This window comes from Ciconia boyciana, chromosome 2 (assembly GCF_034638445.1).
Source record: "Ciconia boyciana chromosome 2, ASM3463844v1, whole genome shotgun sequence".
In the NCBI taxonomy this organism is placed as follows: Eukaryota; Metazoa; Chordata; class Aves; order Ciconiiformes; family Ciconiidae; genus Ciconia; species Ciconia boyciana.
This window is the reverse complement of record NC_132935.1, coordinates 167,070,653-167,083,662: the sequence shown is the minus strand read 5'-3', so window position 1 is coordinate 167,083,662 and position 13,010 is coordinate 167,070,653. Positions and strand designations below refer to the sequence as shown.

The 13,010-nt window shown below is 42.4% G+C and overlaps 1 protein-coding gene across 1 annotated transcript in view; it reads right to left on the bottom strand.

Moving 5' to 3' along the window:
- Positions 1 to 6,221: 6,221 nt before the first annotated feature.
- The window catches only part of TMIE (transmembrane inner ear), a 37,011-nt gene continuing 30,222 nt past the window's right edge, over positions 6,222 to 13,010 (bottom strand). The window contains exons 3-4 of the mRNA XM_072851634.1: positions 11,041 to 11,190; positions 6,222 to 6,556 (exon numbers count right to left, since the gene is read on the bottom strand). Of these exons, the coding sequence (XP_072707735.1) occupies positions 6,222 to 6,556; positions 11,041 to 11,190 (485 nt within the window). The remainder of the gene's footprint in view (positions 6,557 to 11,040; positions 11,191 to 13,010) is intronic.

The window sequence follows — 13,010 nt, the reverse complement described above, 5'->3', positions numbered from 1 at the left end:
AGCGTGGAGCCAGGGAATATTTGAAAGCCTGTAAAATAAACTCATTAAATTGGTATTCTGAATGCACTGCCTATGGAGAAAGCCCCCCATAAGCTACTTCCTATCTCTTGAGCAAAGAAAAAGATGTGACTGAGTTTCAGAGCCGTGCCGTTTGAGGCTGGGATGGAGGGAGAGCAGCACTATGTTACGTTGGAGGGACAAACAGTAAGGGACAGACCCTTGCTGCAAAGCACAGAGCTGGCTTTCTGCTTCGGGGAGTTTTGTTTCAAAGCCATCTCTCCTCGTACCAAGGAACAAACAGTCCAGAGCTCATTTGGTCAGCCACAGATAGACTTTTCACGTGCAAGGGGATGGCAAGAGGTCTTTGAATGCTAGAAATAGTATCGGGTAGAGACCACCACAATGGGTCTCAGTTTTTGAGAGACAGCAAGGCAGGACCAGCCACCAAAGTGCTCGGAAGTGATGGCCTCAAATGGCTGCAGACCCCAGGCAGCAAGCAAGACACACTACAGAGGATCATAAGAATAGGCTATCTGTCCAAAGGCCACCAAAATCCAGTATCCCTTCAGCATTAGACTAGCCAAAGGTCCCTGCAGCCCAGCCTCTTGTCCTGGATGGTAGCATAAAAATGCCCAGGAAAGGCAAAAAGAACAAGTCAAGTATGGGCTGAAGATTTTCTGGAGGACTCTCCCAATCTTGAGGTAAAGGAGACTTTCTTTTCCCTAGAATCACAGACTCAAGAGAGCTGTGAGTAACAGCCCAAGGAAAGGCAAATTACAAAGTCTTTACATCTTGTTTTCCTTTTTCCCTTCACTCTCCTCAAAGCAAAATGTGTTCCTCCAATGCACTGTATCACCTCTTTAGTTTCTCAACAGCAGCTTTTGAAAGTGAACATGCATTTCTATTGTGTCTTAAATAGGAGAATTTCTATTGTGTCCTATGACCTCCCTGCAAATAACTTTGTTTTGACAGGCAGTTTTATGGTAAGAGAAGATAGTGAAGTTCAGGGAGGCTTCGCCACTATTATTTTAGATCAAATCCCTGGAGCAACTTAAGAAGGAAATGTGCACAAAGCCCTGTTTCACAAGATCAGTGCTCAGGTCCCATCTATTGTCCCATATTTTGCTTCTGACATTAAGCAGATTGCCTTTTGTGCCCCAGTTACCCTGCATGACACTTCTCAGTCTGCAGGAGTCCAGACTAAGGGACTCAGTACATCAGGGACTCAGCAAATGAAGAAGATGTATTTTGTTTAGCCAGAAAAGATTAGGACCATAAAAGTCTTTCGGGTCTATGTGTAGAAATGAGGGGAGTGCCATGCAAAATGCCATATGAAATTAGGAACAGTAGAGTGAGTTATCTCAATTATTGCCTGATGCATCTCTAAGACACCTTAGGGGTTTTGGAGTTATACTTCATGAGGGTGTTCAGCTGGCTGGTGCGTTTGCAGGAACATGCTCAAAGGACCCCAGTTTCTCCCCCCACCCCCCTCTCAAAAAAAAGAAGGAAAGAAAAAGATGGAAAGAACTTCTGCAGCTCTTTATTTCTGAAAAAGACCCTTTCCTTTAAGCCTACAAAACCCTATCTCTTTGAAAATGGCCACCCATATCAGTAACATAAAGACCAACCTGACCTACAGATGAAAAGCTCTATCTCCAGTCCTGGAAATATTTTGGGGTTGATCCTTTTTTTTCTTGGCCACTGAAAGGAAAAACCCATATTTTTAACAGCTCTTCCTCAGGTTTGGGACTCCACACGTCACCTGGTGGAAGGGGGAATCTCCCAGTTCCAGTAAAGACCTTATTTGTTCTCCATGGGTCTAACCAGGTGATCAGGACAGCACAGGTGATCCAGATTTCTTCCTTGCTACATCTCAAAAGGGAGCTGGGCAAGGAGAGTTTACTTTCAGAAGGTAGATCCAAGAGACTTCTAATGTTTAGATCTGTATTATGAAATCAATAAGAAGTAGCAGTTCTTACTCAGAGTCCCACTGTGTAAGGAAGTACACAAAGAGAGGGAAAAAAAGAACATATTTTTCCTTGAGATCCTCTGGGGCAGCTGTAATGACTCCAGGGGATTTCATCCTTTGGAGAAAGCTGCAATTTAGTGGTGAAAAGGTATAATGACATTTCCTAGCAATAGATGCACCTTTTGTGTAGTATCTTCTGGCAGATCAGCACAGAACCTATGCTTAGTTTTTCACTGCTTTTCATTAATACTAAATGCAAAACGAAGGAGGAAAGAGGATCGGGAGGAAAATAATGCAGACAGCTTTGCCACAGGCTTCTTTCCCAAATGAACCAGGAATTAAATTAAAAAACTTCAGCTTCCCATCTCCTTCTATTAGCCTTCTCATTCAGACTTATGATCCTCACCACAACCCCCTTGGGGACACCTAGCTAGACTGACTTAACTTTTATCCACCAAAGTCAATGACTATTTTCCTGACGTCTCTTAGATCAGTGATGTCCTTGGGGTATTAAGCTACTGCCAGCTGAACTCTTACCTCTATTAACCAGTGGAAGAACAGTACTGGAAGAAGATATGATGGCTCAGGTAGATAAACCAATGCCATGAAAGTCTTCTTTGGACCAAAGAAGAGATGTTACCAATGCCAGGCTTGATTTAACACCACCAGATAAGACAAAATAGATCCAGCACAAACTGCTTTTAAAACTGTCTCCACATATTACAGAAGAACAAGGTCCCCTCTAGTGGAAAGCTATGGAATACGTCGAGCAGGAGACCATGCAAGTCCTTCCTCGTCCTGGCTCTGTAGTATCTCGGTTTGTTTTCTCCACACCACCCTTGCCATGCACACCCCATCAGGCTAATCTAATGAAAGCAGAGCTACTGTCATTACTACCTGGATGTCTGAGCCTTGGGTCTTAAATCCTGCTTTTGGCCTCTGGGACTTGTTGCCTCACTGATGTTTTCAGAGAAATCGGCGTATTTCCAAGCTTGTCATTAACGATTCATTTTGCAAAGCTTCAGCAGTTGTGGATGTAATTTTTCCAATGCAATTTCTCCATCTGGTGGTGTAAAAAGCAGCTCCCAAGCTGCTGTTGGTCAGCGTGCTCCACTCCAGCAGTGCTATTTTACACCCACCAAGATCTGGCTTTCAGATTCCACCTGACCACTGTAATATGAGCTCAGGGAAAACACACACCAGTTTTGGACTGTGCCTGTAAATTTACTTCCCTCCATGCCCACTTTCAGACATTACGATAAGTTTTGCTAGGCAGGATGTTTCCCTGAAAGTCAGCAACCCCCACTGATGTATTCCCTTCCTTCCACACATATTCTGTCACTCTGACAGCTTAGCAACAAGTTAATATATCCCCTCAGGTGATCCAGGGCTGGTCCTTCTCAGAGGAGAAATATTTTTTTTTTAAATTAACACAGCTTATTTTTTTCGGTAAGACCACAAACTAGCACGATCCAATATGTAATCTGTTTTCTGTCTGATCTTGGCAGAAATTAATTAAGATGAATTGGAAAGGCTCCAGCAGACCCAAATGCAGTTTTTTGGTCTGTGTTTTTTGGGGGTTTTTTTTTGGTGTGAGACAGACAGTGGTTGTATTGGGGAGCAGGGGGTTAAGGAAAGTGCTATTTTACTCTGTGATAGTGAGCTTAATGACAAAGTGAAGGGGCAGATTGTCTTCATTGAAGCTTTTGGATCAGGAATAGATCTGTTCCTTTTCCTTCTCACCAAACAGGTACAGACTGAGTCAGCATCCTCATTCTGTACATAAGGAGCTTTAACGGCAGGATTAACAGCACCACACCGTATTTCCAGCTGCAGGACAGGGAAGTAGTCCTTCCTGCCCAAATCACAGCTGGATCCCATCCTACAGCTGCTTTACCTGTGAACTGGAGTTTATAAGATATAAGCATCCACTCAGTTCCCCCAAAATACACAGTGAGTTCATGCAACTTTGTGCAGTTCCCGGGGATTGACATCTGTGCACACAGGCAAACAGTATGGCCTGAATGCAATTTAGAAAATCTTTTTTTCCTTTCTTTTCTTTGTGACTCCTTATGAAATAAATCAATTAAACAGGGAGAGAACAGAAGAAAGCAGGTGATTGAAATATAATGATTGACATGCATCATGTTTCTGTGTGTTGGAATCAATGTGCTTTCATTAACTCTGGCACTAGGAGTCTCTGCAGCTCCCTGAATGAAGGTGTGTTAATACGAACTGATACCTCATCAGGTCTTACGCATGCACATACACACACAAACTGGATTACAGATCTGTGTTCCTCCAGGGTTTCCTCCTCCCCAGCTGGCTGTATGACTCTTGTATTCCCTTTTGTTCCAGCTCAAAAAGTGGATAAAAGTCCTTTTCCTGGTCTTACATACAGCCCAGTAGTTGTCCTGAGCCATAAACCTGGACATCTGAGACCTCGCAGGCTGAGACAGGAATTGAAAACAGGTCCTCTGCGCCTACCTAGAAGCTGCAATCCCCACTCATCTTCAGCCTTTGAAAAATTAGGGGTGGGACTGAGATTCAGACTTAAACATAGATGTCTGTAACATACGTATTCACACTCATCATTGGGTATCATTGCAGTGGATGGAGATTTAGGGCTCCAACCACTTGTCTGCATATAGAGGCAGAATTTCTGACCCTGACTTCTCTCTGTACTCCTCTAGCATGGCAGATCATACCTGGAGGCAGTGAACTGTGACCATTCATGCTCTTAGCAAACATTTCTGTGGTTGTGAACATCTTTCCCATCCTTGCTCCTCAAGTCTCACACCACCCCTTCAGTAGCTCTGGTGCTTTTGGGGCCTTTTATGAGCTGACTGACCTCATTAACACAGCAGAACATGCTCTTCATTTTGCTGGGTTCATTTTCTACCAGGATGGGTTGGGTAGGACAGGAGAGAGGGGAAAGGAAAGGTGGGACAAATGAGAAATGTCTTTGCAGTGATAGATCAGCTCTCTGTGTTGAAACCACAGGGTGAATAGAAAGCAGTTGGATTAATATAAATCTAACTCATGGAGTCTGAGCCAAATAAACTACTGGAGATAACTCCCTCCTTGCCCGATGGAGTAGACGAAGCCATGCCAGTGTATATACTCAGAGCTGGTATATCCAGCAGAGACAATAAGTAGAGCTTTAGTCATCACAACAGCTTGCAAACTATCCCCCATTAGCTTTTTAGCTAAATAACCCATGGCTGTTAATCTTAAAGCGTAAATTGATGAGATATTTACAAAATGCACTAGGAGAAAAGCTGCTCCTGATAAAACTACTCTTCAAAATTTTCCAGGAGGTGAGAGAAATAGCAGCCACATAAAAGTGTAGCAAAATCCCTGGTTTCAAAACTGCTCACGGAGAGAGCATAGACATGAATGGATTCAGCCCTGCTCCCCTGAGACCCTGAGTTTCTGCTGCAACGTGCTGACCATCTTCACATCCCCTCCGGACGAGTGGACTCTTGTTGTCTGCTGCCTTTCCTGAAGGGATGATGAACTGAGGACAGCTACTGCCTACAGCAGCACAGATGCAGCCTGCTTTTTTTATTCTGTGCACATCCTCCTACAGCTTGATTTATATGTCTTTCATCAGAAAAAAGGTGGAGAAATCTTCTGGGAGATATGCAGTTCTTTGTATTTCCTTCAGCAGTCCAGAGAAAGAGGCATCTGAGAAGGAAGGAAAGCTTTCTCCCATGTGTCCAAGCCACTTCTCAGAAACCACATGAGCTATGACTTAGAAAACTCCATTCTCTGGGTTTTAGCATCCAGAATTTACTTAATGCCTAAAATTACCCACATGCAAATCCTATTTAGGAGGAGATGAGTGCTAGTAAATATTTATCAAACTCTTTAAGGTCCTTGAGAAGAACAAATTTTAAATGAATTATGTCCTCCCATTAGTTTAGATCTTCATCTCTGTGCATTTTCATGCTTATCCGAAGTCCCGATTCTCGCTCCAGGTTGCAGTTTGGTTCCAGTTGTTGTTATCACGTAGCTCTGCACAGTGCATTGTATTTACAAGATACTGTCTAGCCAAATGGCCAGGTTTTCCTTTGGTGGACAAAAAAATAGTGACTTGGCCTTCAAAAGGTAATAAATCCACACATCCAGTGGCACTCAACAGCCTGAGTATATGGAGACAGCATGTCCTATCTGCTCCCAGTGCTCTACCCACAGCAATCTGACAGTGTCCTCCCTGAAAGACTGCCAGCACTGTCTTTTAGCAAGGTCACTTCTTCTTTGCTGGGGCTTTGGCATTCCCACCGGCCTTGCCATTAGTTTTGGTGCTTCCTCCTGATTTTACTGCTTCACCTTTTTTTTCACCCTTCTTCCCACCACCTTGTTTCTTGTCAGTAGTGTCCTTTCCCCCCTTTTCTCCCTTTTCTCCCTTTTCTCCTTCTTTCTTTTTGGCCCCGTCTTTCCCTTCTTTCTTGGATCCTTCTTTCTGGTCCTTTTCACCATCTTTCTTCTTGGAGCCTTTGGATCCATCTTTCTTACCCTGTGCCTTGTCCACTTTTCCAGATACAGTGGGAACTTCTTCTTTTTTTTCTTCTGCAACCTGAGCTGTATGCAAGGATGGAAAAAGAAAACAGGAAAGCAGTTAACTTGGGTTGACACTAGCCAGGAAGAGGGCAAAACTCCTGCTCCCTGCTTGCAAATCTTGGACAAAGGGAAAATACTGGGGCTTTGTACAGCTGTTTTCCTCACTGACCACCAGCTTTTCATGTCTTTGTTTTGAGAAGATAGATGAATAGGATAAAGCAGAACTGGCAATTTCAAGAGCTGAGTTGTGGCTCTGTTGGAAGAAATGGGTCCTGTTGGTAGGAACTGATCCATGAACATTATAAGCACGAGCCATAAGCATTTCCCAATAATGACATTCAATGTGGAGTTGTCTCCTTCCACAAAAAGGAACAGAAACATCTCTCGCAATTCAGTACAGACCTGGCTTGGGTTTGTGGGGTTTTTTTTGTTTGTTTTTTGGGGGTTTTTGGCTGTTGTTGTTGGTTGGCTTTTCTAATTCTTTGTTTTCCTGTATGGGGTATGTCTCCTGCAGCTGAGAGTGGACAGTAGGGATTCTGCAGGGGGTCTTTGCTCTCAGAGGCAGACAAGCAGAAGATGGCTTGCCCAGCACAGAACTACAAAGTAGGCTTAGCTTATGTCCTGTCCACATCCAGTCACCGTGGGACTGGCTTCCTACCTGTACCACTGTAATTAATGGCAGCAGCATACCATGGGCATATAGCAATTAACTCTAGTGCATAGTAAGCTCTGTTTTGGTATTTTTTAACACAAAAACCATATTAGTTATAAGTAGCTTATAATAGCTTTACTTATGAAATATTTTTACTTTAGGAATATCTTGGATTCAGTGCCCACATTTCAGGTGAGAAGACTCATAAGTATCACACTGGCTCTGCAGACTAATTATTCTGGCAAAGGATTTAGTAGCAGAAAACTTTTCCTCATCTTCCTTATTTTTCTTCTACTGGAAGTGGTTCATTTTTTCAAAAGTATTTGTGACCTCAGAGCTTGATGCACTGAACTCTCATCTCAAGCTGTAACTTGACACTTAAACACAGATCATATTTCATATATTTCTTATGGAAATTTTTTCCTTTGCTCAAGACCAGCAGAGTATAAAGTTTTGCAAAAACAAGTGAAAATGTGTTAAGCTTCCCATGGCCTCCTTCTCTGTAAATCCCCAATATAAGACTCAGAAATGTAAATAGATAACCATGTTAACACAACTTAATAATTAAAATCAGACAAGATTAGCAATGACCTGGGAGTGACCTCAGCAAACAGAGGATAGTTGCTCATTGTTTAGCTTTCTTCAGCTGGCACCTAGGCTAAGTCAAATTATTTCACGTTTGTCACAGGCTAAGGAAAGACGACAGTGAACTGACTTAGGAGGTAATTTGGTAAGGGGCTTTGGTGAGATGTCTCAACCCTTACCTGGAGCCATTGGACTCCAATCTGTTTAAGTAGCCCCAAATCTCCCATTGCTATGGATGTCTGTAGTGTCACTTTTGAATTGCAGCAATGTATTGCAGGTGCGAATCAAACCCGAATTTGTTAAGTTCACCTAAAATATTGCTTCAGTGTGCACACTAAAATAAAATATTATCCTTTGACCTTGGGAACTGACAATTCATTTGTACATACAAATGGGAGTAGAACAATACAGACTGTTCCTTACAATCACAGGGGAAAACTTGACATCTCATATAAAAAAAGGAGAGGGAAGAATTAAAAAAAAAAAAATCACCACATTGTCTCTTTCCGGGACAAATATGGTAAGAATCAGGTGAACTCCCCAAAATGTCAGCTGGAGCAGCCTCAGACCAGAATACTTGAAGATCTCCCAGGCCATGGATCCAGACAGTACATCTTCACCTAGAGCAACGGCCAAGTCCTGCTTGTACTTTTCGCACAGACTGGGAGACAGAGCACAAATGAATCAATTTGTATATAACATTTTATACACTGAACCCTAAAGTCCATTTTATTTATGTCCAGTAAAAGGACTTGCCATATATGACACTCAAAAAAGTGCATGGAGAGCCATTTGGCAATTAGAATATTCCATCATAGTAAATGTGAAGTAGGGTAAAATAATGCCAAGAAATGAGAGTGTTTAAGCATTGTAATATATTCATGATTAATACCATTTGACACTTACAGAAATCTTTAAAGCATTTAATGGCCATTCAGTAATTAAAATCACTCAAGTCGTCTCTCTGGCCTTGACTGGGTCTACCAGGGGTTGTCACAGTATAAGTATATAAATAGTTGACAAATACATACATTACATTTCATGACTGCATAAATCAAGGTGGGTTGCCAAATGTCAGCGGGGCGACATGGCAGAGCATCACACTCTGTACAGATGAAAATAACAGCACAGAGATGAAGCCCAAAGGTTTGCATACTTTCCGTTGTAATGCCTAAATCATGTAGTGAAACTTTTTTGGGGCCAGGATGCACACTAATCTCAGAAGGAGGGCAAACCAGTGGCTTTGATCACACATAGCTTTTGCATCTAACACTTTAGGTGCTGACAGCTGAGTCAGTCCTTTTGGATCCCCAAGATTGCAGACATACAGGCATTTTTAAGGCACAATTTAACTCTTCCACTTTAGCACCTCCCCTACCGTGAAAGGAATTGTATCCTTTTTATTTTTCACTGTAGATAAAGGGATAAAGTTGAGACATCTAGTGCTGATGCAGACTTCTCCATAGATGTGGATAATGTACTTGTGTTTAGATGACTCCCACCCCAGTACCAGTTCCTTCAGGGCAACTTGTGCAAATTTATACCTGACCCCAGAGGGCTAGGAGCTTCAGAGCACACGTATTCATGAGCCATTACCAGACATCAGCAGCCACTCAGCAATAGGTTATCCACCAGCTTCCTACCCTGCACCATGCCAGGACAATAATTCCGGGATTCTCAAAAGGTCAAAGGGTGATAAACTATTCAACTTACACATTTAACTGGATAAAAGTTTAGGTAGTCTTTATGGTGCAACTGACTTTCCATAAATTGCTTTCTTGTGGTAATTTATTTATGAGTTCATGCTGCAATAATTTACCATGGTCTGATTAAATCTACACCAAAATAGCCAGCCTTTGGATGGAGTACATGTACATGTTTGTGGGATGTAAAGGCTGCTTACAGGAGATCAAAATTTATTAGCATTCTGCGGTGAAGCGGCCATTCTGCTGCCCAAATACCCTTCCTCTCTCTTCTGGATATTCTCATTGTTCATTTATTGGTTTTCCAGAAGTAACAGCTAGGCAGGAAGAAGATGCAGCAGCAAATGAGTGAATTTGGCTTTCTGCTATCTACAGGCATGTTCCTTCACACCCTCTGGGATCTACCGATAGGTAGTCCTTACAGAGTCAAGGGCAAGAAATTGAAGGATAGACTACGAAGCACTTCCATGTGTGATTGCTCATACATGTAAGAGTGCATCAACTAGACTTTTGGATGACGTTTGACTTTGAAGTAGCTTAAGAGAATTTAACTGTATGGACAAGGGCTTATTCATGCCAGTTGGGTTCAGCTCCAGAGAGTGGTCTGGCCATCCTCAGTTTCTAGTATAGGCATAGTCAGATGTCTGAACACCTCTGAAATACTGAGGTATGTGCAAGTTCCTACTGTTAAGCACTTAGTTCTGTTTTTTGCTGGTGTAGGACTAAATTTCTACAATCATGTTATCTGCCTCTTTCACCAGTTTCATGGACTGAAGCATCACATTTCGAGTCAAGAAAACTTCCAGTTTCCATGAAGCTAGAGACCACAGGGCTTGCAGAGACACAGGAAAGAGGAAAAAAAAAATCATAAAAAGGTATTGAGAAACCAGAGGTGAAACGCAAAAAGGGAACTGAGAAGCAGAAAGTCCAAGGTATGATGGATCTCATCAGAAAAGAGAAGCCATAGACAGACAGACAGGAAGGCAGTCCCCTAATTTCCTTGCAGTGCCATTTCATCTTCTTCTTTCACCACAGGCAGGGAGTTGATAGGTCTGGACTGGACATGACCAGAGAGAGTTAGGAGAGTTTCAGTAGAGCCTAGGGTACAGAATCAGGATAAGATGAGTGAGAGGAGCAGAGACCAGTGACAGAAATACTCTTGGCCATCCAAATGGGACAAGCCATTGATGGGTAATGTGAAACTCTAACAACTCTTTTTCTTCCTACTGACAGCCCCCCCGCCCCAACCGAGGAACAGGCCCTTAAAATGAATCGGTGTCTCTGGAAATTTTAAACATGAACTTCCAAGGAATGACCCTGACTTGTACCAATGGAGAAACTGTCCCTTTCATCTAAATGACCATGCCTACTGCCACAAATGCTGCAGGTTTAGTGCATGTGAATGGGAGGTGTTTACCAAGCCGTGGCAATATCTTAATGGTTATGTCCAAGGAGCCACATAGATTTACACTAAGGGAGGACCTAGCCCTTTGCATTCACGCATAGAGAAAGCAACCCCAAAAGAAGAAATGGGTCTCCTGTGTAGGTGTGGGCATGGAAAGTACCTCCAGGGATCTCTGTCAGCTCATTGAGAGGTGGCACAGTCTCCAGTTTGTCTGCATATGTCTTGGCTGCTTGCCGTTGAGCATAACGTGCCTCAATCTCTTTCTTTGTCCGAGGAATCCGGCACTTGAAGATACAGCAGAGTGTGATAACTGGGAAAAGAGAGAGGGAAGCAAGAGTATTCAGTTTAGTCAGCAGATCTCTGTCTAGCACAGGGTGGCCCATTTACAGTGGGGAGACAGCAGGAAGAAAAATAATTTCAGAAGAGTTTCTTCCTGTGGGAACATGTAGCCATTTACATCAGTGGAAGTACCTGCCTGAGGGATATGGTCACGCAGTCTAAAGCAATTAAGTTACCTGAAAATAAAGATTTACCACTTTTCAGCTGAGCTGTGGTAAAGGACTGAGCATGTCCTTCCCACCAAAACCAATGTAAACTATTGTCTTAAACTATATATGCCACTGGTGTTTCTGAGCATTAGAGCATCAACAACTTAAATTAATTATCTCTTTGGAAATGACAGCAGCAATTAAGATGTACTGTCACCCTTCAACAGTGTGTTATTGCTAGAGGTTCCTGACAACATGTCTTAGCCACTCATTTTTGTGGTAGGTAGATGCTGGGGCTGTGGACCTCCAGCTGAAGAAAGCAATGAGGAGTTTGGCATGGAAATGCTGTAAACCCTTCAAAATAGATCCAGAACAAGAGCTCAATATATGCCTTAACTGACTTTCATCCGAATCCATTTAGCGCAAGCCAAGAATTGAACCCAGATCTCCTAACTCCCCCTATCATGCTTTTATGGTTCCATCATGCTTCTTTACATGAGCTAGGCTTCTTTACAGGAGTTAAGGATGCAGCTGATGTTTTTACTCCTAGTAAGAAATATTTTTCCTTCATGCTAAAACCCATACATTATTTTAGAATTTCCATCTGCAAATCTAATCATGATTCAGACAATTCATTGTAATGAAATCACTATTGGTTGGTTTCCTAGACTAGGAATTCACAGGCTTGAGCAGATCATTGGTTCATACATGTAACACTTCTGACAACAAAAAAGCAGCAACTTCAGCGAAAAGATCAATGAAACTCAGAAACAGGTAATCATAAAATTAGTTGACCCATAGGTCATAAACACATGCCAAGAACCATGAGATCTCATTGTCTCTATGAACTTTTGAGTTGCTTTTTTGTGGGCATCTTTAAAATAGTTCGAGCGATTCTTCTCTTCTAAAGAAAACCTCAAATTTCCAACCTACCTAAGTTCTTAACCTTGTTTATATACCTTATGGAAATGGGTTCTGCAGGCAGACAGAGCCTTGTGCTTTGAAAGATGTTGTATGATCAGTTTTATGTGCCCTGTCTCTTATTTTGACTGGAGTTCCCCCATGCCGCATCAACACTATGAGAAAGGAGCAAGCATCCAACTTTCTGTACACTTCAAAAGTCAGGTAATCTCCTCTGGCTTTATATCACCATGAGCAATGTATTAGACCTTTGAGACTAATCCAAGGAAATGAGAGAAATAATCTGTATGTTTGGTTCCAAGTGTGAGCATTTCTCATTCACCAGGAGTAAAACCATTTTGCAGACAGCCTTCACATCACGCCACACAGACCATTTGCTGGTGTAAATTTTACTCCCTAAAAGTTTGTACTGTACCTGTCCAGCCTCTCCTAAGCAAAGAGGGATCACGTTAACCAGGAACAAGCTCTTCATGACCTCTTCATATAACAAAAGAGAAAAGGAAAGGAGTAAAACACCTTTCTCAGTGTTTCGAGGTTGGTGTAAATTTACCAAGGAAAGTGTAGCAGCTCCTCTATCCCTTTGCTGACTTTTGCTGCCAAAAATATCACTCCCCTTAAACAGTTTGCTGCGGAGGTGTTGTAGTGGAATCACACTCAGGGCCATCTAAATGTCACAACAGGCTGAGACACCTGAAGCTGAAGTGAATTGCCTAAAAAACCA